Source organism: Schistocerca gregaria, chromosome 2 (assembly GCF_023897955.1).
Source record: "Schistocerca gregaria isolate iqSchGreg1 chromosome 2, iqSchGreg1.2, whole genome shotgun sequence".
NCBI lineage: Eukaryota > Metazoa > Arthropoda > Insecta > Orthoptera > Acrididae > Schistocerca > Schistocerca gregaria.
In genome coordinates, this window is record NC_064921.1 from 176,999,367 (window position 1) to 177,027,057 (window position 27,691).

The 27,691-nt window shown below is 44.1% G+C and overlaps 1 protein-coding gene and 1 long non-coding RNA gene across 2 annotated transcripts in view; one reads left to right on the top strand and one right to left on the bottom strand.

The window, feature by feature from the left end:
• LOC126336629 (UDP-glucosyltransferase 2-like) overlaps window positions 1–18,628 on the bottom strand; it is a 98,312-nt gene extending 79,684 nt beyond the window's left edge. The window contains exons 1-2 of the mRNA XM_050000522.1: window positions 18,471–18,628; window positions 7,988–8,166 (exon numbers count right to left, since the gene is read on the bottom strand). Coding sequence (XP_049856479.1) covers window positions 7,988–8,166; window positions 18,471–18,489 — 198 coding nt within the window. The 5' untranslated portion in view covers window positions 18,490–18,628. The remainder of the gene's footprint in view (window positions 1–7,987; window positions 8,167–18,470) is intronic.
• Window positions 1–27,691, top strand: part of LOC126336631 (uncharacterized) — a 189,171-nt gene that overhangs the window by 79,578 nt on the left and 81,902 nt on the right. The window lies entirely within an intron of this gene.

Here is a 27,691-nt window from a genome sequence, read left to right on the forward strand (position 1 = left end):
GCCATCGTGGATTTCCCGTTGCCCTATACTATATCTTATGACACTTCCTTTGGTACACGCTTAAGATTTCTATCGGTTGAGAGTGAACAAGCTATGTTCTGTTTGCTAGAAATTCTTCAATCTTACCACTCAGTTACTCTGGTGTTTTGTATACTTGTATTTTGCTCATCAGGAGGCAGTGCGGAACTGTGTCTAACACTATATAACTGTACTGAACGACTTCCGGAAGTCAAGAAACACGGCACCTACCCGGGCACCTGTATCTACCCTTTCCTGGGTGTCGTGGACGTACAGAATGAACTGTGTTCCTCGTGATTGTTGTTTTCGGAACCCAAGTTGGTTCCTGCAGAGGATCTTTATAAAAATCACAATTCGCGAGAATAAAGCATGTTCCAAATTTCTACAGACAAAAGTCAGAGATATAGGACTACAGTTTTTTGCGTCTGTTCGACGACCCTTCTTGAAAACGGAACTACCTGTGCTCTTTTCTAAACAATAGGGAAGGCTCAGCACTCAAGGACCTACAGAACATTGCTGCTAGATGAGGGACAAGTTCTTTGGCATAATCTGTATAGAAACGTGATGGTACACAGTCAGGTCTATTCAGTTATCATAGATTTTTTAGCACATGGTCATTTATTTCAGTATCTACCAATTTCTCGTTCCTTCAACGATTTAAAGGTAGAACTGTAGTGTAATTTTCCTCTGTGAATCAATTTTGGAAAAAGTTTGGCTTCAGTAAATCCATTTGGAGGACAAAATAAGGGGCTCAAAAACTAGATGACATAACCTTAGAGATGAATTCAGTGAAAATACTCAAAAGGGACGTTTCTCGGTTCTTACAGCAATTTATATTTTAAAGTTCGTTACACAGACCCATCTCACATTTCTAAGCACGCCTGCGACGGCATGTTATTGTGTTGCTCTTGCTTTGTACACAACGACGTTTGCCCTGTTCGAGGAGGGAGCTTAATACGCCACTCGATCTGTTACCTCAGCAAGTAGCTACGTGCTTGGTTTACATTTGTCAGTATTGTCATACATATAAAGCAAAAATAAACGTTATTAATGCTTGGAACGTTTTAAATATTGTGAAATCTTAGCTAAGAAGGCTTTATCCAATGGAAGAGAGTGTATGGCGTGGTGATGACACTTTCGCAATATTTTTGGAGGAGCTGATTATTCAGAAACATGAATAATCAACTGAAGTTACAATGGATGCGGAAGTGGATGAAGAAAATGGCTTTATAGACCATAATGAGGTTAATAGTGTTTGAGGTTGTAACGCTGGTTGCAGTGGCAGTAACAGTACACCTCAAAGAGAAACCAAAAGTTTTGTGACTTTGAACTTCCAACACAAAAGAAATTCAGTTCTGGTAGTAAATTAACTAAATTTTCGAAACAACGTCTGGAGCGTACTTATGATCATTACCGTCACCGTCAGGTACAGTTGGGAGCTAGTGCTCTATACTGAAGAGGCATCCGTCTATAAAAAGCATATAGAACATCAAAATATTGGATTTCGTGGAGAAAAAAAAGACGTGCTGAACATCCATTTCGAGGAAACAAGGCAATCAAAGAATTAGAGATAAAACAACATATTCCCCTATGACATAGCAAGGAATGAAGGAAAATTTGTCCACTACTGGAAATTGAAATTTTGGGTAATGCAGATAGTAAAGGGAATCGGGCAAACACAGTTGAAATGTCTTCAGCCTTCATAGCAAGTTTCAAGAAAGAATATAGTATGTATCGTAGACACATCGCTGCTTTCATGAGAGCCAGAGATGTACAGGAAGACCAAGATTTTCCCAGTCTGGGGTCCGTATTGTCGTAGCAGTTAATCAGAAAACTGCAAGCCTCCAGATGACGCCACGCTGCATTTGGAAGACATCAAAGTGGTTTTAAGTATGAATTAAATTCTGGAGCGACACTACCTAAAAATGGGGAACACCAGCAATTTCTTTGTTCCAGTCTGCATACGATACAACATATTTATACAATAGGTGCACACCTAACCAAAAATTTGTCTTCAGAAAAAAACTTTCGGTACGGAATTTAAAAAGGGTATTGAGGACTGTTTTACCAAACATATATTTGGATGCTATCACAAGTGGGGAAATGTCAAAAGACCATTTAAAATCGGTTTTCGTGGTTGTTGGTAATGACAACATCGCAGGTAAGTATAAGTGTATACTACTTCGTGATTCTTGGAGTGCTCACAAGGACACAACAAACAGTAACTGATTCATTTACAGAAAAAGACGGTGAATGCATGATGGTTCCGCCGAAAAGAACATATACGTACAGTCATTGGATGTATATTTCTTCCGGCAATGTAAAATATATGCAAGAAGGATAACATACTCTGTATGGACTCTTTGCAGAGACCGACAATAAATTAGGAAATAGAATTTTCGTACTGAAAATGAATTCTATTATTCATTACCAGCTGTCTGCTCCAGTGTATGGTCCTAAGCTTCAATAACCCTGGAAAGCGGCTGGGTACGATACACCCGCACCTGTTGTTGAAATCAAAATGTAAATAAAGTGCGTTTTAATTTTGCAGGACAAGAATGTGACCAAGGACTGTGTAGTTATTACTTTCACCAAAAGTGCCTTTTGTGACTCTACGTATTGTTAAATAGAATTTGTTGAGGAATTTCGTGTACATATTTAAAGTTCGATAGTGTACAAACTAAGAGTAACACAATGGAACGCATTCGCCATCGTAGTGACACTGGAACGTAAAGCTTCTAAATCACAACTGGAACACATAATTCTTCTTCAATCCGAGAGGTTTCCCTTGGAGTAATATCAAAAATTATTATGGAAATTAAATCTCCTGAAGAAGTCCGACATTTTAAATATTTGGAATGTGATATGAAATTCACAAGTGTAATATACACCGGTGGAAGAGTAAGTAGACTCCAGAACAATAATAAAAGGGTAAAACACACGGAAAACGACTACAATTTAATGAAAATATTACAACTTCAGCATTGCTGTGGAGTTCTGAAAAATGAATCATTCGCCAAATCAATGAAAGCAAACTCAAGACAGCAGAAACGAGAATATTAGCAATTATTAAAAATGCATTAGCTCACATCCCGAACAGCGACATAATGGAAGAATTAAACGAGAAACCAATACCAAACCAGATCGCGGCAAATATGTCGCGCTAGCTAGAAAATATGCTAAGCGTGGAGGAAAGTAGTTTGACTGAAGTACCAAGACCGTATCCACACAATGGGTCTTACCAGGATGATATCGACAGAACGAAAAGTAAATTCAGGAGTGCCCCAATGGACTGACGGTTTTTAATAGTTGTTGTTGTTGTTGTCGTCGTCGTCGTCGTCGTCGTCGTCGTCGTCGTCGTCTTCGTCTTCAATCCGAAGACTGGTTTGATGCAACTCTCCATGTTACCCTGTCCTGCACAAACCTCTTCATCTCCGTCTAACTACATCGTTCTGAATTTTCTTCATTCATCTCTTGTTGTCAGTCTACGATTTCCCTCCAATACTAAAATAGTCATCCCTTTGAAACGTCCCCTTAGAAAAATTATACAAAACTGTGCTTAAACTGACACACAATATTTTTTACCCCACCAAAAATCTGCCTGGTGATGGTGTTGTGATGCCTCGGGTAAAGAGGAGAAATGCGTACCATCACGTTTAAGACTTTGATAAACGTCGGATCGTGCCCTATCGCGATTGCTGTTTATCATATCGCGACATTGCTGCTCGCGTTGGTCGAGATCCAATGACTGTTAGCAGAATATGAAATCGGTGGGTTCAGGAGGGTAATACGGAACGCCGTGCTGGATTCCGACGGCCTCGTGTCACTAGCAGTCGAGATGCTAGATGGCTGTAACGGATCGTGCAGCTACGTCTCGATCCCTCTGTCAACAAATGTGAACGTTTGCAAGACAACAACTATCTGCACGAACAGTTCGACGGCGTTTGCAGCAGCATGGACTATCAGCTAGGAGACCACGGCTGCAGTTAGCCTTGACGCTGCATCACACACATGAGCGCCTGCGATGTTGTACTCAACGACGAATCTGGGTGCACGAATGGCAAAACATCAGTTTTCGGATAAATCCAGGTTCTGTTTACATCATCATGATGGTCGCATCCGTGTTTGGCGACATCCCAGTGAACGCACAATATTCCTAATCATAGAGGATGGCTTTTCGACGAGACGGAAACCTCGACTGCAGAGAGCACAGATAATTTCCAGACGTAGAGTAATTCTCATTTCTTTTATTTGTTTGCTCAACGGCTGCGGCCAATAAGTACGTCGAAGTTCTTGGTTAATAAGAATGAGTACTGAAACGTTTCGTGCGTTTTGTGACCAATGGTCTTCGATTTGAAGTCTCTATGAAATCCTTATAACGTAATTATTTCGTAAATTAAATAGTTACCTTTTTGTTCTTCTGACTTATTCCTCGTTCGTGAGCTACAGAAAAAAAAGATACGGCCTAAAGTATTAGTTTGCCTGAATAACAATGCAGCTTTTCCTGTACATGCCACAGGTCGTCAGCTTCTACATTTATGCTTCTGAGGTAATGTAATAGGGTGCACATTTGCGACATTCAGGTGTTCGTCGTGCACTGAAAATGTCGGAATTTACAATGAAATGAATACCCTTGGCGTTGATATAAGTCATCGGGGCTAGTTAAAATGTGTGCCCCGACAGGGACTCGAACCCGGGATCTCCTGCTAGCCGGACGGAGTGGCCGTGCGGTTGTAGGCGCTACAGGCTGGAACCTGGCTACCGCTACGGTCGCAGGTTCGAATCCTGCCTCGGGCATGGATGTGTCTGATGTTAGTTAGGTTTAATTAGTTCTAAGTTCTAGGCGACTGATGACCTCAGAAGTTAAGTCGCATAGTGCTCAGAGCCATTTGAACCATTTTGATCTCCTGCAGACGCTCTATCCATCTGAACCACCGAGGACACAGAGAACAGTGCGACTGCAAGTATTTATCTTTGGCGCGCCTCCCGTGCGACCACATTCGCAACTTATTTTCCCGCATTATATTCATGGTGCCCGTGCCCATACACTCATTACTCGCGGCTTTACTGCCGATTCCCGTAAGAGTTCGGGCACTGTTTGGGCATTCACACAGAAGAAGATGGTCAAATGGCCAGTGAGCCTTATACACTCCTGGAAATTGAAATAAGAACACCATGAATTCATTGTCCCAGGAAGGGGAAACTTTATTGACACATTCCTGGGATCAGATACATCACACGATCACACTGACAGAACCACAGGCACACAGGCACATAGACACAGGCAACAGAGCATGCACAATGTCGGCACTAGTACAGTGTATATCCACATTTCGCAGCAATGCAGGCTGCTATTCTCCCATGGAGACGATCGTAGAGATGCTGGATGTAGTCCTGTGGAACGGCTTGCCATGCCATTTCCACCTGCCGCCTCAGTTGGACCAGCGTTCGTGCTGGACGTGCAGACCGCGTGAGACGACGCTTCATCCAGTCCCAAACATGCTCAATGGGGGACAGATCCGGAGATCTTACTGGCTAGGGTAGTTGACTTACACCTTCTAGAGAACGTTGGGTGGCACGGGATACATGCGGACGTGCATTGTCCTGTTGGAACAGCAAGTTCCCTTGCCGGTCTACGAATGGTAGAACGATGGGTTCGATGACGGTTTGGATGTACCGTGCACTATTCAGTGTCCCCTCGACGATCACCAGAGGTGTACGGCCAGTGTAGGAGATCGCTCCCCACACCATGATGCCGGGTGTTGGCCCTGTGTGCCTCGGTCGTATGCAGTCCTGATTGTGGCGCTCACCTGCACGGCGCCAAACACGCATACGACCATCATTGGCACCAAGGCAGAAGCGACTCTCATCGCTGAAGACGACACGTCTCCATTCGTCCCTCCATTCACGCCTGTCGCGACACCACTGGAGGCGGGCAGCACGATGTTGGGGCGTGAGCGGAAGACGGCCTAACGGTGTGCGGGACCGTAGCCCATCTTCATGGCGACGGTTGCGAATGGTCCTCACCGATACCCCAGGAGCAACAGTGTCCCTAATTTGCTGGGAAGTGGCGGTGCGGTCCCCTACGGCACTGCGTAGGATCCTATGGTCTTGGCGTGCATCCGTGCGTCGCTGCGGTCCGGTCCCAGGTCGACGGGCACGTGCACCTTCCGCCGACCACTGGCGACAACATCGATGTACTGTGGAGACCTCACGCCCCACGTATTGAGCAATTCGGCGGTACGTCCACCCGGCCTCCCGCATGCCCACTATACGCCCTCGCTCAAAGTCCGTCAACTGCACATACGGTTCACGTCCACGCTGTCGCGGCATGCTACCAGTGTTAAAGACTGCGATGGAGCTCCGTATGCCACGGCAAACTGGCTGACACTGACGGCGGCGGTGCACAAATGCTGCGCAGCTAGCGCCATTCGACGGCCAACACCGTGGTTCCTGGTGTGTCCGCTGTGCCGTGCTTGTGATCATTGCTTGTACAGCCCTCTCGCAGTGTGCGGAGCAAGTATGGTGGGTCTGACACACCGGTGTCAATGTGTTCTTTTTTCCATTTCCAGGAGTGTATATATACTTACAAAGAGGCGTCTGATAAACATACTTTTCTTTCCACAGCTCACGATAGAATAGATAGAAGATAGGCAATACACGGGCGAAGAATGTAAATTTAATTGCCTATTTCAAGGTGTATGAAATACACTGTGCAAAGCAATGAAGTATCACTTTCTCGAAAGCACGTATTTACCTCCCATTGAGACGCAAACGTTTGAAATTTGGCTCAAACGTGCCTGCAACCTTTCTCTGTAATGGCGCAAAAACTGGCATCCTGCGACATCTCCCCCGGGCTCGACGAAGCTTGAAAGAGCCAGGTGTCGAGACGCGGAGTTCAGAGGTTTTTGTGAACTATCAGGACGGCTAACGATGTCACGCACCCTGTTACCCATATTTCACCCCTCCTCTTGACGCCTGTGCAGTGGAAGTCAGATACGTGACTCTCAACATTTAAATCACGTGGCTTTCTTATGAGTGACCAAGGAAACATTTCAGGCACACCACTACTCAGAATGCACAAGAAAAAGCCTCAGGTGGTTGGGTAAAGGGCTCCAATAAAAACACCTTTTCTCTTGAAGCGTTGATTCTCACACATTCCGCAGTGCACCTGACAACATAACGACGTTCTTGACGCTGCTCACACTGTCCAGACCATTCAGTCCTTCTGTAAGTACGTCGTTTGGTTGCAACCACAATAAACATGATCGCACTTGCATAAAGTGAAGCACAACCTCTAAATTTGTTTTGATATACAGAGTGGAACGACTAGGATTACTCAAAACCATTCCACAAAATTCGAATGTGTTCCGAAACAGCAAACTGTTCGCACCCTCCTGTGATCAAGGGCATTAGGTGAGGAGGGGGGGGAGGGGGGCAGTGCAGAACAATACTGACACATGCGTTAATAAAGCCGAAAAAAGATCGCTTCACAAGATCTCCCAGCTGGGCAATACCTTCGGCGTCACCTGCACACCTTTACTCCACTCTTTAAAAATGTACCTGCGCAGGATGTTCGACACCCACTCACTTGAGTGGCGCTCCAACTCTACTGTCACACCTCAGGGCAGGAAACCCCTTCGAAGTGGTTCTGAACCCCATCGCAGTGTCTCCAAAGGAAGGGGTGAAACGTTGATTAGAGATGGGTTTGACGACTTTCCCATTATGTCACGCATTTGCGCCATTACGGAAGAAGGTTGTAGACATCTTCCAGCCACATTTGAAACTTACGTAGTGCAATGACAATTATTGGGGTTCCAAAAGTGATTCTTTGATTGTGTTGCGCAGTATACATTCCGGGGGAGTTTTATTTTGCTCACTTTATGGACGTATACAGCTACATAGCGTGCTCTTAGAGGAGAACGCAACTACAGACAAATTGAATGCTAGACTGCCCAGCGAGACTTACCTTGAGTGGATTTGGGGTGAAGAGTGTGACTTCATGTCCTCTCTGAAGCAGAGCTTTAGTTAAGATGTGGAAAGGCTTCTGGTGGCTGATGGACGGCGTAGGAACCATCACCAGTATCTTTGAGGCATGACACAATTTGGCCAGCGTCGATAGTACGACGAACGTGGAAAATAATTTCTCTACAAGAAAAAAAGGGTGTGAGGATACACATTAACAGTAAATATATAAAGACAGTGAATATTTTTAATGAGACAGTGAAATCAGTTACTGAAATATGTGTTCATGAAAAGATATTTGTCCAGTTTGCTATCTTACTTAATTTTAAGGATCTCTGTACATGGAAATTATTACTGTGTTCAAGAAAACAAAAAGTCAGTTGTGCAGTATTTTAAGTAAAAGTTGTTTGATAGTGAGCATATCTCAAACAGGGGGAGCTGATTTTCTACTGACTTCGTCTGAAGAGATAGAAAGTGTAGATTTGCATCGTGTGGTACATTCTCAAGAGTGCGTATGCTGTGTGTGGAGCAAACATCGCTTACACTTCATTTCATCACGTAGACACAATGATCGTCAGTACACATCAGAAGGTCTCATGCATTTGGAATTTTATAAAGTGACGGGATTTTGTTGGTTGGAAGAGTATGGAAATACGTACTTTACACTTGTTGATTCCTCTGATGAGCAAAATATCTGGTCCCAAACCAGACAACAAAAACTCTACATAAATTTTGACAAGATAAGGGTCGCAACTCATCACCCAGTAACTCAGAAATAATAGTGCCTGATTGGAATAATACACTCATTCGTTTCTGTATAAATGAGCGAGACAAAGGAAAGCTCAAGCGTCTGGTTGATATTACACTTGGTCGAATGAATAGATCAACGAAGCCCGTACAAGTAGAACACACTTCGTTAAACGATAAAACAATAATTACCAATAAACACATGAATTAGCATCACTTATCACTACAGACCGGATTGTATGAATTTCATGTTGCATATGCATTTGCATATTTGGCTCCTTTTCACCGGTTATTGCATATTTTAACTAAAAACTAGTGAAGATGCATATTTTCGCTCTTTCTTTACAATATTTTAAAAATTTTGACGGGTGGTCTCTATCTCGACCTAGTTTTGATGTCTCACAGATTGACCGCGACCTAAACCTGCGTGCAATCGTTAAGCGAGAGGCCACTGTCTAGCAAAAACATTACAGAAGAGGAACAGGAACAGGCAGACAGAGTCAATACTCCAGCGCCATTGGCCCGCTTAATCCCCTCCGCTGTCATGCAGTACGCGACGGCAACAATTAAATAAACTACGCAAGTTTTTAGTCGCACGTCCTTTGTTTCAGTTTAGCTCTCTATTTACTTGCTCACAGTTGAACGTGTTTATGATGTGTGTAACGTGTTATGCGCCATGCCGCCCGAAAAAAGAAACGTCGTTTCGTGGATAGCTGACCACCCTGGAACATTTACATATGACGGAATTGTTTTATATTGTCGAATTTGCGAGAGAAACGCTCCATACAAAAAAAAGTTTCAAATAGACCAGCATGTCAGAAAGTCTTCATAACGCAGAAATGCAGGAGAAATGACCACGACAATAACTTCCGACAACAGCAAGTTGCAGTGGCAGGGATTTGTCCAAAGGCAACCAAAAAAGTCGGTTTAACATGGATCTACGTGAAGCATTCATTGCAGAGGCGCGGCAACGGGTAGGGGGTGGAGAGGAAGGAGGAAACCGGAGGGTGAGGGGGATCAAGCCTGCGGACAATGTAAAGGATGCGGAGATATTGGAGGAACAGGAGGAGGTGGGGGAAGGGGATCAGTTCATACAGGAGCTGTGTGGGGGAAGGAAGGCGGATATGGAAGGCTAGGCGGAGCCCATGGCGTTCAAGGATTTGGAGGGCTTTGTAAAAGCGGGTGGGGGCGGAGATCCAGGCAATGCTGGCATAACAGAGGATAGGACGGATGAGGGATTTGTAGATGTGGAGGATGGTAGAAGGACGCAATCCCCATGTCCAGCCAGACAGGAGTTTCAGAAGATGGGATTGGGCTTTCTGCTGGACGGTCTGGAGATGAGGGGTCCAGGTGAGGTGTCGGTCGAAGGTGGTTCAAATGGTGCAAATGGCTCTGAGTACTATGGGACTCAACTGCTGTGGCCATTAGTTCCCTAGAACTTAGAAGTACTTAAACCTAACTAACCTAAGGACATCACACACATCCATGCCCGAGGCAGGATTTGAACCTGCGACCGTAGCAGTCGCACGGTTCCGGACTGCGCGACTAGAACCGCGAGACCACCGCGGCCGGCGGTCGAAGGTGGGGCCAAGGTATTTCAGGGTGGGGGTGAGCTGGATGGGACGACCATAAAGGGTGAGGTAGAAATCATGGAGGGGAAAGGAGCGAGTGGTGCTGCCTATGATGATTGCCTGGGTTTTGGAGGGGTTGAGATGGAGGAACCACTGGTTACACCAAGTGGTGTACTGGTTAAGGTGGGTTTGGAGGGTACGTTGAGACCGTTGAAGGGTAGGATAGAGAGCCAGGAAGGCAGTGTCATCAGCATACTAGAGAAGGTGGACTGGTGTGGGTGGCTTGGGCATATCAGCCGTATACAAGAGATAAAGGAGAGGGGAGAGGACAGAACCCTGGGAGACGCCAGCCGTGGGATAAAAGATACGGGAGTTGGTGTTGTGGAGGGTGACATTGGAAGGACGGTGCCAGAGGAAGGATGCGACCAGGCGGACAAAATTGATAGGCAGGGCGTAGGTTTGGATTTTAAAGAGGAGACCGGGATGCCATACACGGTCATAGGCATTTTGGAGGTCAAGGGAAACAAAAATGGCGGAGCGACGGGAGTTGAGCTGGAGGGACAGAAGGTGAAGGAGGTTTAGGAATTGGTCTTCAGTAGAGAAGGAGGGTCGGAAGCCACACTGGGTAAGGGGAAGGATGTGGTGTTGAGCAAGGTGCTGATGAATACGGTGCGAGAGGATGGATTCAAAGACGTTACTGAAGAGGCAGACGGGACGATAGGAAGAGGCAGCAGAAGGGGGTTTGTTGGGTTTGAGGAATAAGAGGACACGGGAGGTCTTCCACAGATCAGGGTAGAAGCCAGTAGAGAGGATTACATTCTATAGATGGGCGAGGACAGTCAGGAAGGAATAGGGACTTCCTCGAAGGTGACGGTAGGTGACACAGTCGTGACCAGGCGCCGTCCAACTGGCGATCTCATAGCGCCCCTTAAATGCACGTGAACAGGCAACCTTTCCCCTTTCCCACCAGAGGGAGACACCAAAGCTGTGATTGCCACAGCGGCGCCACCGCTAGAAACGGAGGGCGACTGCAACACACAACGCGCTACACGTGCTCTTCAAATCAGCAATTTTTACCACGGCTCAATGCAGTTGTCTACACCAGAGTAGCAACGCCAGAAGATAGTAAGAATTTGCAAAACGACCTGCAGAGAATTGATGATTGGTGCAGGCTCTGGAAGTTGACCCTGAACGTAAAGAAATGTAACATACTGAGCGTACATAGGAAAAGGAGTCCACTACTGTACAGCTACACTATTGATGACAAACAGCTGGAAACAGCGCCTGCGTAAAATATCTAGGTGTAACTACTGAGAGAGCGACCGTAAGTGGAATGACCATATGAAACAGATAGTAGGAAAAGCAGACACCAGACTCAGTTTCGTCGGAAGAATCTTAATGAGTTGTTACTCATCCACAAAAGAAGTGGCTTATAAGGTGCTTGTTAGCCAGATTCCTGAGTATTATTCCTCTATCTGCGATCCATATCCGGTGGGACCGATAGAGGAGATAGAGAAGATCCAACGAAAAGCGGCGCGTTTCGTCACGGGATCGCTTAGCTGGTGGGAGAGCGTTACGGAGATGCTAAACAAACTCCTCTGGCAGACGTTACAAGATAGGCGTTGTGCATCACGGAGAGAGTTACTATTGAAATTTCGGGACAGCTGTTTTCAGTAGGAGTCGAACAAAATATTACTTCCCCCCATATATATCCCGCGTATTGACCATTGCGAGAACACCCGAGAAATTAGAGACAATGCAGAGGCTTACCGGCAGTCATTCTTCCCACGCACAATTCGCGAGTGGAACGGAGTTGTAGGGATCAGTGGTACGGAAAGTACCCTCCGCTACACACCATTATGTGGCTTGCTGAGTATGATGTAGATGAAGAGCGTGATTCCAACGCTGGACGTAGCAGTTCTGATTTTCAATGCAGAAGCGCCACAAGGTTAGTGGTGTGAAGAGTGCGAAATGGGGGGGGGGGGGGGAGGGCGGGGGTCCTTTCGATCGTGTGACACGTGAACGGTAGCATCGCCGAGCCTGAGGATGACGTCACAGAGGCTATGCTTTTGCATTATTACAGAGAAAGCTCTGTTTTTTCTGTTTTTTTTTTTTTACTTTTTTTGCGAGTGTTAACACCTTGCTATTTGAAGCATCGCCGAGCCTGAGGATGACGTCACAGAGGCTACGCTTTTTCATTATTACAGAGAAAGGTTGTTGGCTCATTTGAGCCAAATTTCAAACTTCTGTATGCCAAGGAAAGACAAGGGAGACAATAACTCTGTTTTAGAAAAGTGATTCGTTAATTGCGTTTCGCAGTGTATATCAGTTGAACATGGAAAGAAAGAAATATTACTATTTTTATTACTCTTTATAGTCTTAACGTTTAAATTAATGTTACCAATGCACGCAAAGTGGATAAACCTGTCGAAGGATTTAAGACATCAACACAATCACATTACAACGTAGTTTTTTCCTACTATAATATTACTTAAGCTCCTAAGCCCTGGAGTGTTTCCAACGTCCAGTGCCGTACCGACACAGCACCCCAGTCTATAAGGGTTAACAGATCTTGTAATTATTTCTCCGTAATCTAACGAAGCGAGGCATGATCGTTTCGTAATATATGACACGTAATGTGATAGAAATAATACTAATACTGAGGATATATGACACTTACTGGTTACAGCAGACAACAACACGGCAAATTATCTTAGAATGTCGGACAGTGTGTATAATGACGGTGAGAATGTGTCTGCACTATCTTTCAGATAATGTAACTTACTTTGGTGGTCGATAATAAGGTAATGTGATATTTGATCGGTTTAAATAAATACGGGAGCGGAGAAACCATCGACCTCGGGGTGGATAATAATCCTGCAAGGGCTACCACTCAGCTTCATCTGAAATGAAACACATACTTCCACTATTATTGCAGGTGTTATTTTTTTATTTTGCATCAAAACGATTATTCACCAATTTCAGATGGAGAAAAATCAGTAGAAGCATCGTAAGATACATGTGCATAGAATTTCACAGCAAATCCGCACTAGGTACAGAGTAGTTCAGCAATGTCATATCGAATAAGTTGTAATATAGTAACTACGTCCGCCACATATGCGCATTCTCACCCCCAGGTAAATTGTTGAGAGTACAACATGGTAGTGAGAGGTCGCATTACAAATGTTAGATGAGTGAAGGAATCAGGGCTGGAAGTGGGGCTAATCATTTCGTTAATTATTGTAGAACTCTCTCTCATGCTGAGTAACGAGCCGCCGCGCAATATTTCAACCCACCAGAGGATGGAGTACCTGAACGGAGGAGGCGTGAGCCACGGCGCCAGGTTAACAATAAAACGGACAGCAGGGAGTGTACATGTATATGTTGCCGACTAAAAAGTTTAAGTTAATTAAATTATAGTGCATCAGTCGTTTGTTTTTGTTCATTCGAGGCTGGCGTTAACCTTTTCTCGTGGCAGGGCAAATTTTTTAAAGCCTACAGTGACATGGCTCTGGCCATTTAAAAGATAGTATCATAGGTGTATTGGAAGGTGCGTTGACTGTAAATGTGGTTTCAGAATATATACAGCTAGTTTGGTTCTGTAGTAGAACTTTAATTTTTCTGAAGAACGTGTGTAATTGTCGGATGAACACAAATTGAGTTTATTTCAGTTCAAGATAATTTTTAAATAGTAGAAAGTCTGCACTAAGTGGAAGTAAATAGAACTGTCTATTCTTTTAAGCCAGGCAGAGTGGTCCTTGTATTGTAATACATCCGAAGCGGTGGAAGTTTACTGAAAGCAGGTGCATGAGAATAAGCAGTAAAGTGCAAAATTAGGATTTTTATTTCAAACTGAAAAACTGTCTAGGTTGCAAAGCTATTTGATTTCAGTAAAGTTATTCCCCTTTTTGGGGCATCATTAGATTGTCTACAAAACAGGAAAATAATCCATTGCATACAAATACAGGGGTACAGTACTATATTATACGATTAAGGGAATAAATGAACTAAAACATATATTAAAATTTACCCGGAACTAGCTGGATGTAAAGTCCATACCTCATAGAGCAATAAAAAATTAAAGGTGGACCTAATCAAACGAAAGGAATTACGACAGTAAGAACCTCCATCAGGTGCGTACGTGAATATAAAACTATGTAAAACACATAGACTAAAAATATAAGATGTCATAAAAATTACGTAAAATTAAGTATGCAGTATATTAAGATGCCCATGTATGAGCAAAAGAGAAAGATATTTATCATGCTACGATCACTTTATCTTTTTCTTTTGCTCGTATGTGGGCATATTGATATATACTTAGCTTTATGTAATTTGTGTGACGTCTTATGTTTTGCATATACAGGGTGATTCAGGAGGGATGTCACGTAATTTGTGAAGTATTTCTACATGTGAAAATAAACCAAAAAAGTCCTTTTAACATGTGCCCGATTTTCTATCGTTACGGAATTCGATCAGGTTGAAGACCACAAATATACGCAAATGATTATGAAGGCAATTGTGAGTAACACTTACCGAAGTGTTACGTAGGCGCTTTGGTGGACAGAATAATGGTGGCACACATGACTGATCATCTCAGCGAGCTTTAATGCAGGCAACAACGACAGTGATGCTAGAGACAAGTTCTCTACGTGTATCCACCTCTTTACCATACACATCCCCCTTTAACCAGCCTCATTAACAGAAATCTGCTGGGGTTATGTCGAGTTAATGGATCGGCCACAGCTAGTCCACCGCTGAGGAAATGTGTTATTCAGACACTGGGATACATTCACAGTGTGAATCACTGATCCATTATGTTGCAGGTAAATCTGCTGCCGTTGCTTTAATGTCACGTAGCTAGGTCTTCTATCAGGAAATGTGCATATGCTAAGGCTGCCATATGATTTTGCAGGAACACAGACCCTGTTACCAGATCATCTGTCATGTCACCCCAGGCGTTCACCGAGAACCTACACTACTGGCCATTAAAATTGCTGCACCAAGAAGAAATGCAGATGATATACGGATATTCATTGGACAAATATATTACACTAGAACTGACATGTGATTACATTTTCACGCAATTTGGGTGCATAGATCCTGAGAAATCAGTACCCAGAACAACCACCTCTCGCCGTAATAACGGCCCTGATACGCCTGCGCGTTGAGTCAAAAAGATCTTGGATGGAGTGTACAGGTACAGCTGCCCATGCAGCTTCATCACGATACCACAGTTCATCAAGTGTAGTGACTGGTGTGTTGTGACGAGCCAGTTGCTCGGCCACCATTGATCAGACGTTTTCAGTTGGTGAGAAATCTGAAGAATGTGCTGGCCACGCCAGCAGTCGAACATTTTCTGTATCCGGAAAAGCCGGTACCGGACCTGCAACATGCGATCGTGCATTATCCTGCTAAAATGTAGGTTTCGAAGGGATCGAATGAAGGGTAGAGCCACGGGTCGTAACACATCTGAGATGTAACGTCCACTCTTCAAAGAGCCATCAATGCGAACAAGAGGTGACCGAGACGTGTAACCAAAGGAACCGCATACCATCACGCCAGGTAATACGCCAGAATGGTGATGACGAAGACACGCTTCCAATGTGCGTTAACCGCGATGTCGCCAAACACGGATGCGACCATCATGAAGCTGTAAACAGTATCTGGATTCATCCGAAAAAATGACGTTTTGCCATTCGTGCACCCAGGTTCGTCGTTGAGTACATCATCGCAGGTACTCCTGTCTGCGATGCAGCGTCAAGGGTAACTGCTGCCACGGTCTCCGAGCTGATAGTCCATGCTGCTGCAAACGTCGTCGAACTGTTCGTGCAGATGGTTGTTGTCTTGCAAACGTCGCCATATGCTGACTCAGGGATCAAGACGTGGCTGCACGGTCCGTTACAGCCATGCGGATAAGATGCCTGTAATCTCGACTGCTAGTGATATGAGGCCGTTGGGATCCAGCACGGCATTCCGTATTTCCCTCCTGAACCCACCGATTCCATATTGTGATAACAGTCAGAAACGTCGCGACACGATAAACCGGATTCGCGATAGGCTACAATCCGACCTTTATCAAAGTCGGAAATGTGATGGTACGCATTTCTCTTCCTTACATGAGGCATCACAACAACGTTTCACCAGGCAACGCCGGTCAACTGCTGTTTGTGTATGAGACATCGGTTGGAAACTTTCCTTATGTCAGCACGTTGTAGGTGTCGCCACCGGAACCAACCTTGTGTGAATGCTCTGAAAAGCTAATCGTTTGCATATCACAGCATCTTCATCCTGTCGGTTAATTTTGACGTCTGTAGCGCGTCATCTTCGTGGTGCAGCAATTGTAACGGCCAGTAGTGCAGTTTGGAATTCTCTAGTGTCATTGGGGTCTCCATCGCCCATGTATGAGAATTTCGGGCAATCATGGTACCACTGAAGCTAAATGTAGCTTCGTCTGTAAAGTGTATTGTATGACGTTTCTGTGTACAGCCAAGAATTCACAAAATAGTTATCTGCTTACTGAATCACCTGTATGTAGATGTTGCGTGGGCTGCGCATGGAGTGGGTACAGCCCTCGGAATGTAAGCCTGCCGGTGTGGCCATGCGGTTCTAGGCGCTGCAGTCTGGAACCGCGTGACCGCTACGGTCGCAGGTTCGAATGCTGCCTCGGACATGGATGTGTGTGATGCCCTTAGGTTAGTTAGGTATAAGTAGTTCTAAGTTCTAGGGGACTGGTGACCACAGATGTTAAGTCGCATAGTGCTCAGAGCCATTTGAACCAATCGGTATGTAATGTACGCTACACTCACCTTTTTGGAATATCGAGCTGACAGCTAATGTCCCATGTGCTGGTGGTGTACCATTTCAGCAATGTCTTCCCTTTACTCTGCTGACTGGAGCCCTCACGTTCTGATGTTACATGCATACCTGGTAGTGTTCTGGATTCACATAATGTTTGAAAACTGGGGAATACGATGACACAGGTGATCCATCGATCAGGGAAACGTCTCTGGCATCCTTTCATAGCCACGCGCGAACTGTCGTTACAGTACCTGTATACAAACAATATGCCTGTGTATTCTGTGTAGCAGGCCGGTGTGGCCGTGCGGTTCTAGGCGCTGCAGTCTGGAACCGCGTGACCGCTACGGTCGCAGTTTCGAATGCTGCCTCGGACATGGATGTTTGTGATGTCCTTAGGTTAGTTAGGTTTAAGTAGTTCTAAGTTCTAGGGGACTGATGACCACAGACGTTAAGTCCCATAGTGCTCAGAGCCATTTGAACCATTTTTATTCTGTATGGGCGAATACATCTGGCACGTTGGTATTCAGGGGCACAATGGACTTGCCCAATTAAACAACACTCAGGCACGACACGCCCGCGGCTTCACGACTGCTCACTAATCCAACACACGATTGCACCTGTGTATACTTGCAGCTGTTGCCTCAGTGCGTCGTGACACAGCTGCCTTCTGTTGAAGAATACTCACAGGATGGATCAGTCATCTGCCCCACCAATTTATTTATTCCTGTAGAAGTGGAAGATGGGACCATTCCCGCTATTTATTTGCTACGGATTGTTTTCTTATTTTGAAGACAATTTGATGATGCCCCAAATGGGCGAAACACGTTGCGGAAATCAAATAACCTTGCAACCCATACAGCTTTTCAATTCGAAATAATTCACAACGGCCGGCCGCTGTGACCGAGAGGTTCTAGGCGCTTCATTCCGGAACCACGCGGCTGCTTCGTTCGCAGGTTCGAATCCTGCCTCGGGCGTGGATGTGTGTGATGTCTGTAGGTTAGTTGGGTTTAAGTACTTCTAAGTTCTAGGGTACTGATGACCTCAGATGTTAAGTCCCATAGTGCTTATAACGTTTTCTGTACCAGCCAGCCAGAATGGAATGGAATAAATTTTATGGGAATTTTGATGTCAGGACCCTTGTTATAGACGGTTAACCCAATCCACAATAGTAGAATTTACTTTTTATCTATTAAACGAGGTGTCAGGAAATGGAGTTTGGAAAAATCGATATTGTAGCCAGTCTTTGACAGCACTGAATAAGAGAATAGCTACTAAGTCGTTAGATTATGAAATGATATGGACGAAAGTGTAACACAGTTGTAACGGAATCAACCGCTAATGATAAAATTAAGAGTGTGATTTCCTTACTTCTTCCGCAGGCTGTCATCTTCTAGCCGGTAGCAAGGTGGGGCAATAGCTGCCTACCAAGAAACACGGCAGGCGGCAGCTACTATTGCGACTGTTGGAGACAAAAGGATTCCCAGAACGGTTCCTACTCGCCAGTGTGGAGTGGGGCCCTGTTACGCGAGCAAGCCTGCACGTGTCATTGATAGCAACGTCTTGTCCTGCTAACCTTCATGCGCTCGCGCTAGAAATAGTCACGCGAGCGGTAGGGCGGGCGGGCGGCCGACCGCCCGAGGCTTTTCATCAATCTCTTGAGGTTTTCCGTTTTTAAAGGTCATATTTCCGTAAAATATCGACATAGGATACCTCACACAATATTTCAAACACATTTGTAATCAAAATTATTTATTTAACAATAAAATATACAATGCAATACAAAAAGGAAGCCAAATACCCAGATGAAATATAAGAACATTTTTTTAATTGTAATGTTTTGGGACTATATAATGTAATACTTAAGGCTAGAATTATTCACTGTCTTAACTCGTCACAAGAAAAGCTAATTTTGCTTTGAAAAAAGAATTTTTGATTGAAATCGTCACAAACATTTCTGTCAGATGAAAAATGCTGATCAGTCTGTATGCATTTCATTTTCGTTTTGAGGCTGACAACAATTATTGCACGTAAATGTCGTGGTTGAATGTCGTAGACAGACGTTCTTTCCACATTCACCGCATTCTCGCTTTGTTTTTATATTCTTTTTTGAGCCACACAAATAACATATTCCTCTCCTTGTAGGGGTAGATACAGTTGGATAAACTACGTCACTCTCTCTGTAATTTTCCAAAAATACTAACAAAATTTTGGTAAATGCTTCAATTTAGCTCTTTCTTTCAGGTTTTCGCTCTTCAGTTCCAAAGATAATGCATGTAAGAATTGTCTTCTCGTTTTTTTCTTTCATATTACCTGTGTTGAATTGAAAAATGCGTGACGAATGTATTCCTCCCAAGTCAAGTAAGCGGAAAAATATACATGCAGGCCACGTTTGTGTTCTTCTCGGTGTTGAAATTCTGGAGCACATGCACATTCACTAGAGAATTGGAAGGAAGAGCTTATAAAATTGAGGAATTATAGGGGAATTACAAAAAGAAATACTTAAATTCCGAAAGAGCCGAGTAGAACAAAGTCTCGTAAGCGCTCGCAAGGCAGTAACTGGCTGTTTTTGTAAGTGCTGTAAGCGCTTGCAAGGCGGTAAAATGACCGCCGAACGTGTTCGGACGTAATGGTTCAAATGGTTCTGAGCACTATGGACAACATCTGTGGTCATCAGTCCCCTAGAACTAAGAACTATATTAAACCTAACTAACCTAAGGACAACACACACATCCATGCCCGAGGCAGGATTCGAACCTGCGACCGTAGCGGTCCCGCGGTTCCAGATTGTAGCGCCTAGAAACGCACGGCCACTCCGGCCGGCTATATCTACGCTTAGAATACCTGCCAGAGCGGCATTGCATTAGAGCAGTAACGATGTGTTGGGAACTTTAGTAAGTCTTGGGAACAGCTTCAATAGCGTTTCGCAAATTGTCAGCGAGACTTTCTGTGTGTGGGGTAAATTGGCTATCTGCTGAACTGACTGAGATAATTAATGCAATTGATAGAGTACTACTATCAAATAAATAAGAGCAATATAAAACAATTATTTTTCGTATAATTTTATTCGTGTAGTCCAACTTCAGCTTCTTAAATTTAATTAGAACACACCAAGTAGTCCCCTAGGACATCATAAACTTTATTTCTTCGTAAAGGGAACTGTTTTACAGGCGCGTGCGTTCGACCTGCAGACGAAATCTGATGATTTGCTAAAGTGACCGGTTTCGGCATGTTTAAGAGGCCATCATATTATGGTCACGAGTTGTCGGGGGCTGCGGTGTGGTGAATAGCTCCACCAAAATCGCGCTCATAATCTGAAGATGGCCGATTAAAGGTGCCGAAACCGGCCATTTTAGTAAATCATCAGATTTTGCGATCTTGACCATTTTCGCTAATTGATCATTAAGAACAGATCGCTGTTACCTCCTTACCATGTCGCTTAAAAAATGGAAATCTGAGAAGCCAAATTTAAGGTTCACAGCCGTATGTCATGGCGTGATTAGGAAACGGAATGGCGGGAGATGCACAGAGGTGAACTGCCAATAGTAGACAAACTGAACGTTATGGAGGATAGATTAAATGTTTAATTGGGAACTAATATTAAAAGGATTGGTGGAATTCAGTCTCAGACTCCAGAGAGTCCAAACGTTTATACTTGCGTTTAGTAGTGGACCTGGGTTTTGGACTCCACGGAGTCCGGACTTTTCGTGGCTGTTCGGTTGTGGTTGTATTGGAGAACTTCAGGCTGGGACTCAAGAAAGTGCAGATGGTTATTCGTGTCTGTTTCCGTTCGAATGAGTTGGTGATTTCAGTCGGGGGCTTGAAAATCCAAAAGTATCCATTTGTAAAGAGCTGTTTCGTGAAAGTGGTTAAACTGTTTGGCCTTTGAGCATTCACTGGATTTATCTACGCTTAGAATACTTATACCTGCGGCATTATATACGAACAGTAAAGTTGTATAGGGAAGTGTAGTCAGACTTGGGAACAGTTACAACAGTTTTTCGCAAACTGTAAGCGAGACTTCTAGTGACTGAGATCATTAATTAAATAATTAAGAGAACTGTAAAAAAATTTTTTGATCGTGCTGTTTTATTGGTGAAATCAGATTCCAACTACTTGAATTGATTTATAACACCTCCAGTAGATCTGCTGGGCCATCGTAAACATTAGTCCACCCCTGAGGAAACAGTTTTGCAGCCGTGTGTGTTTGACCTCCAAATATAATCTGACGATTTATTAAAATGACCGGTTTCGGCACGTTTAAGGGGCCATCTTCAGATTAAGAGCAGGATTTGGCTGAAGCTGGCGGCATGGTGAAATCTGCGTGTGATCACAACGGTTATAGCAGTAACCGCTATGAGCACACAAAGCTGTTCATTATGCCGCCAGCGACAGCCAGATGCTCATAATCTGAAGATGGACCATTAAAAGTGCTGAAACCGGCTATTTAAAAAAATGAGAGATTTGCGATCTTAATCATTTTTGCTATATGATCACCAAGAACAGATCGCTGTTACCTCCTTACCATGTTGGTTAAAATAATGAAAATATCAAGAAGCAAATTTAAGCTAAATTTCAGTCACACATTTAAGTTCACCTCCAATGTATGTTAAGTCCACTTCACACTAATCCTCATTAAAAACTGGAAAAAATGGACTGCACATCTAAAATAGGAAGAGCACTGATGGATGTGGGCTTCTTAAACCACTTCCGCTTTTTAGTTGAGAAACTAAACTGGGCTATAGAAACTGAGTGCGTCATATGTCTCCAAGACCTCAAAACGAGGCTCAGCATCGAATGAGAGCACACGTCATCAGAACCGGTGCCTTTCCGACTCACTGAACGGCACTGAGCCCTGATAATTAGAGGTCGTCCGCTCTCCTCACTAAGTTCATTCACGTTACTGGTTTGTTCCAACTTCAGCTGTAATCTTATCTCTCTGTACCACACTCAGAAAGCCAGTCTTAGTTCAAATATGCTTCTTTCCATTACTTACGATATTAAATTAGAAGCTTCTGGTGCACGCCTACTTATCATTCGTAATTCATGACAATGCTAAGATTACCGGGCTCTTAATGTAGAGAAAGTGTCATTCTTTGTGCCTCGCGGCGTAAAATGGCAGGCTCCAGTTGCGTGCTATCTCTCCTTACAGGGACACAACGTTGATCCACGCTATACTATGCATGCTGGTTATCACAGCCAACCCATACAAAATTTATATCCATCTTTTCTCGTCGTCTTTAACCCTGCACCTTCCTTTAACTTCATGGACTCTTATTGTATGCCACTTTTTCCATTCTGTTAGTCTTTGCGGCCATGACGAGCAATGTAACTACACCTACCACAGTTGCCCATGTTATCGCTTCTGTGGCTGCCGTCGTGTGCCCTCGGGTGCGGACCTCAGACGAAACGTACTCTGAACTAGCAGTACACCCGTAGACTGATTGGTCAACAAATAATACGCCAGGAGAACCTGAACATTCACGTCAGATACTTTTATGGAGAGGTGATGCATTGCATTATGAAGAAAGTCGACAAGCTGAACCATCAAAGATGTCTTTACCTGTGTGGCCTTTCATTTCGGAAGGGTTGTCGTCGCGAGCATTTTGTGTCGAATTTCCTGAGGTCACGCGTCACATCGATACAGCGGCAGCCCGGACAATCAAGAAGTGGGGCAGCCTTGCCTTGGTATGCGAGATGATACTCTTTGCTCGTCGGAGCCTAGGGTACAACTCTCAAGAACCATTTGAAATATTTTTACAATTGCCCAATATTTTAACGTGTGGACCTGGGTTTGGACTGATGGTGTTACCTGGGTAGCGGCCAATTCTGCACAAAGGAAGGCTGCAGGAAACAAAACATGACAATTTTTACATCTCATTGACAAACCATCATTGGAGGCTCGGTGCAAGATGGTCATCAATGCAATTGAGTGGTGATACAGTTTCAGTACTGGAGAGAGGATTAAGCTCCGCTCTCAGCCTTCACACATGCCACAGTCCTCCTGTTGAACAGGCTGTGTTGCAACTTCCGCTCGAAACAGCCGAAAAAGTACGTCGTGATACTTGTTATGCACTGACGAGAACTAAGCCTACATTGTCAAATATTACCGCAGAGAAAGGGCTGCTGACGAAGACAACAGCACTGTTGTTATCTCGCACACGGACTACTCTGGGAAGATGCAGACCCTGCTACAAAATCCCACAGGAAGATCAGCACTGACCCCACCAAAAGTTTTAGAACAGGAGCTGCGTGCTTCTCAAGGATCCGAATTTACCAGAGTGGGTCATCAAAAAATTGTCTTCACAAGGACCAGTACCATCAAGGCTTTGTGGACTATGTAAGGTTCACAAAGACGGGGTACCGCAATACACCATTGTCAGAAACGTTAGGAGTCCTACACGTGTGCTGCAAAATATCTGACAGAAACACAAATACTGTGGATTTTGTGAATCAAAAATGGTTCAAATGGCTCTGAGCACTATGGGACTCAACTGCTATGGTCATCAGTCCCCTAGAACTTAGAACTACTTAAACCTAACTAACCTAAGGACATCACACACATCCATGCCCGAGGCAGGATTCGAACCTGCGACCGTAGCAGTCGCACGGTTCCGGACTGCGCGCCTAGAACCGCGAGACCACCGCGGCCGGCTTTTGTGAATCGCCTCAACAACTTCAGGCTGAAGGGCTCAAATAGCATGATGAGCTTTGACGTCGATTTGTTATTAGATTTGTTGGAGCCACACTTTGGTGCTAATTGCATGACTGTCACTTTATTAATTTATGACTGGAAGACTCATTAGGATGCTCTATAATGCTTCCATTTAAAGCTACTACTCCTAGTGGTAGTGTCACAGTTTCGGTTGCCACATATTAAGATTTTTGTCGGGGCCACTCACACCAGGTGCTTATAACAGCAGACTTCACACCATGTTTGGATTGTCATACAGGCTAGTGTTCTCCTAATGTCCTCTTTACTAGCTGTCGTCCATAGCGCGGTGGCAATATAATAATTTTTCATAGCCACAACCTCTCCAGCAGCGGCGAGATTGATTTCCAAATACAGCACATTTCCTCCAAATTTGTGATGTCGATGGCATGAAAGTAGCATGTCCTAGGAAATAAGATGGTCATGGTCTCAAAGCAGAGTTGAAACATTGAAGTGTCACAAGAATTAAGCAGGACACGGGCTAAAATAGAATAAAGTAAGTCATAGACTAAAAATTGCGTCCATCAGTTTTGGAGAAAGTAGATCAGCTAAAACGTGAGCGGCCTACTTTGCCCCAAGAATGGTGGACGCACAGTACTCGTAGCCATTCATCAATGCGGATGCGGTATAACTATCATCTCCCACCCTCCTCCACTCACCCCCTCCCCTCCGCCACTCTCCTTCACCACCACCACCATTTCACCCTTTCGTCCGAATTCCGTATCTCATGCACAACCACGAGCTCCAGTTAGTTACCCCTAACACTCCATCTCATTTCACTGCATATAAGTCTCTAGGGACTAGACGATCAATTATTCTTTGCTTTCTACATCTGCATCATTACTTTGCAATTGACACTTAAATGCCTGGCAGAGGGTTCATCGTACCATTTTCATACCACTTCTCTACCATTCCACTCTCGAATGGCACGTGGGAAAAAGGAACACCTAAATATTTCAGTTTGAGCTCTGATTTCTCTTATTTTGTGATGATGATCATTTCTCCCTATGTGTCAATAAAATATTTTCGCATTCTGCAGAGAAAGTTGGTAAATTGAAATTTCGTAAATAGATCTCGCCGCAAAGAAAACCGCCTTTGTTTCAGTGACTGGCACCCCAACTCGCGTATCATATCAGTGACATTCTCACCCCTATTGCGCGATAACACGAAACGAGCTGCCCTTCTTTGCACTTTTTCGGTGTCCTCCGTCAATCTTACCTGGTACCGCGCAGCAATATTCGAGCAGAGGACGGACAAGTGTAATGTAGACTGTCTCTTTAGTGGGTTTTTCGCATCTTCTAAGTGTTCTCCCAACAAAGCGCAGTTTTGTTTTGCCATCCCTACAGTATTATCTATGTGGCCTTTCCAATTTAAGTTGCTCGTAATTGTACTTCCTAGGTATTTAGTCGAATTGACAGCCCTTAAATTTGTGCGATTTATCGTATACACAAAATTTATCGGATTTCTTTTAGTATCCATGTGGATGACCTAGCACTTTTCTGTGTTTAGTGAGAGTTACTACTTTTCGCACCATTCAGAAATTCTCTCTAGATAATTTTGTAATTGGAACTGATCGTCTGATGATTTTACTAGACGGCAAATTACAGCAGCATCTGCAAACAATCTAAGGGCGCTGCTCAGGTTATCACCTAGACCATTTATGTAAATCAGCAGAGGGCCTATGACACTACCTTGCCAAACTCTAGATATCACTTCTGTTCTACTGGATGATTTAACGTCTGTCACTACGAACTGTGACCTCTCTGAGAGGAAATCACGAATCCAGTCACACAACTGAGATGATATTCCACATGCATGCAATTTGATAAAATAAGTGACTTGTGACTATGGTCTCCCGCCGGGTAGATCGTTCGGCGGGTGCAAGTCTTTCAATCTAACGCCACTTCGGCGACTTGCGCGTCGATGGGGATGAAATCATGATGATGAGGACAACACAACACTCAATCCCTGAGCGGAGAAAAATCTCCGACCGCCCCGGGAATCGAACTCGGGCCCTTAGGATTGACATTCCGTCACGCTGACCACTTTATTTTAAAAATCTCATTTTGTTCGGTTTTTGTTCGTTGAATCTGCTCGGGGCGGTCGTCGTAACACATCCGTTTAAGTTCGTTGTTGATCGATTAACTCTTTTTTTTTTATTACAGAGGGCAGCTAGCCCCCTGACCGAACACGCTAAGCTACCGCGCCGGCGAACACTGAGCTATCGGGGCGGACATGCAATTTGATTAATAGTCGGTCATAGTGTTTCTTATTTTTTTTTTGCATCTCTTCCAAAATTTACCAGCGCTACAAGATAAACGGAATACTGGTGTGATAGATAGTGCATTTCGTTACCATGCGATGTCTGGTTGTGGTGTAAGTGATGAACTAGCTGTAAGTTTAACGTTTCAAGTTTAAGATGGTACCATTTCCACGTATCTGTCAATGATTAAGTCAAGGCTGTAACTGTCTCCGACTGGACCTCAGATGATCTTCAGCAGTGACCCTGTATGTCTCTTCACCTAGTAACATCTCACATTAGATATAGCAATGAAGTGTTCGGCGGAAGAAGTCTACTTAGTCTCTTGTCTACCCTTATGTTGTGCAAAATTCACTCTAGAAGTGTTTCAAACTTATATTTGCCAAATCGAATTTTTATCCCTTCAATCTAACTTTTATTGATCTCGAAAAATGTATCCTTTTCTTCCGCTAAAACAAATACTAGTCAAAAAAATGTACCCTCCAATAGAATTCTGGAATAATGTTTAGTGTGACAACGCTTCTCTCTGAATCTACCACATCTGTTGATATCGTTTCTATCCTATCTTCACGTCTGTCCGTATATCAGTACACCTCATTCTTTTCTACTAGCTAATGGACTGCGTATTATCTACAATTACGTACAAAGCTACCGTACCGGCGCTTTGTGAGCCAGATATGTGTTGGATGCGCAAACAAGGAGCACATAACAGAAATTTTGTTTTAAATTCGTAATAGGTGAAAATACGTATTAATATGGGCATGCCTCGGAAACCAAGCAACAACAGAGACAATGCAAGACTTTCTCATTAGTAAAGAAAGCAGAACAGTTGAGATGCAACATGAAAATACTTTTTTTTATTTTCTTGAGATCAAAGGAATAGTCTACCACATTTTTTTTCTCTAATGTACCTCATTTTATTAGAAACACCTCGTGAGAAACTAAAACGATGGTGTGAGTCACTGCGGAAAAAGTAGCCTACATTGTTGGGCTCAAACGATTCGCCTATCCGACACGAGAACGCTCCTAAGTACAGTGTTAAGTACCAGGCGGTTTTTTTTTTCCAAGAACAAAACGACAACAGTGAAACATCGGCCTTGTTCGCCGCATCTGGCCCTGCATAACCTTCGGCTATTGGTTAGAATGCAAACAGACCAAAAAGAGAAACATTTATAATGGACCATTTTTTTTTCTTTCTTTTCCTTTTGTATACATGTGCTATATATACACAAAAAAGCACATCTTCACGCCACAAGTGGCCCATCGGGACCATCCGACCGACATGTCATGTTCAGTGGAGGATGCGGTCGTTATGATGGGTTTCTTTGACGGCAGCTGCTACTATTCGGTCGAGTAGCTCCTCAGTTGGCATCACGAGGCTGAGCGCACCCCGAAAAATGTCAACAGCGCATGGCGGCCTGGATGGTCACCCATTCAAGCGCCGCCCACGCCCGACAGCGCTTAATGGCGGTGACCTCACAGGATCCGCTGTATCCACTGCGGCAAGGCCGTTGCCACGAATATATACAACGTGAGTCTGCTTTCCGTCGGTGAGCGGCGAGGACGTCTTGTTTACGTCCCGTCCGCAGAGTCGCGAGCGCACGTAGTTTGTTTACTTCA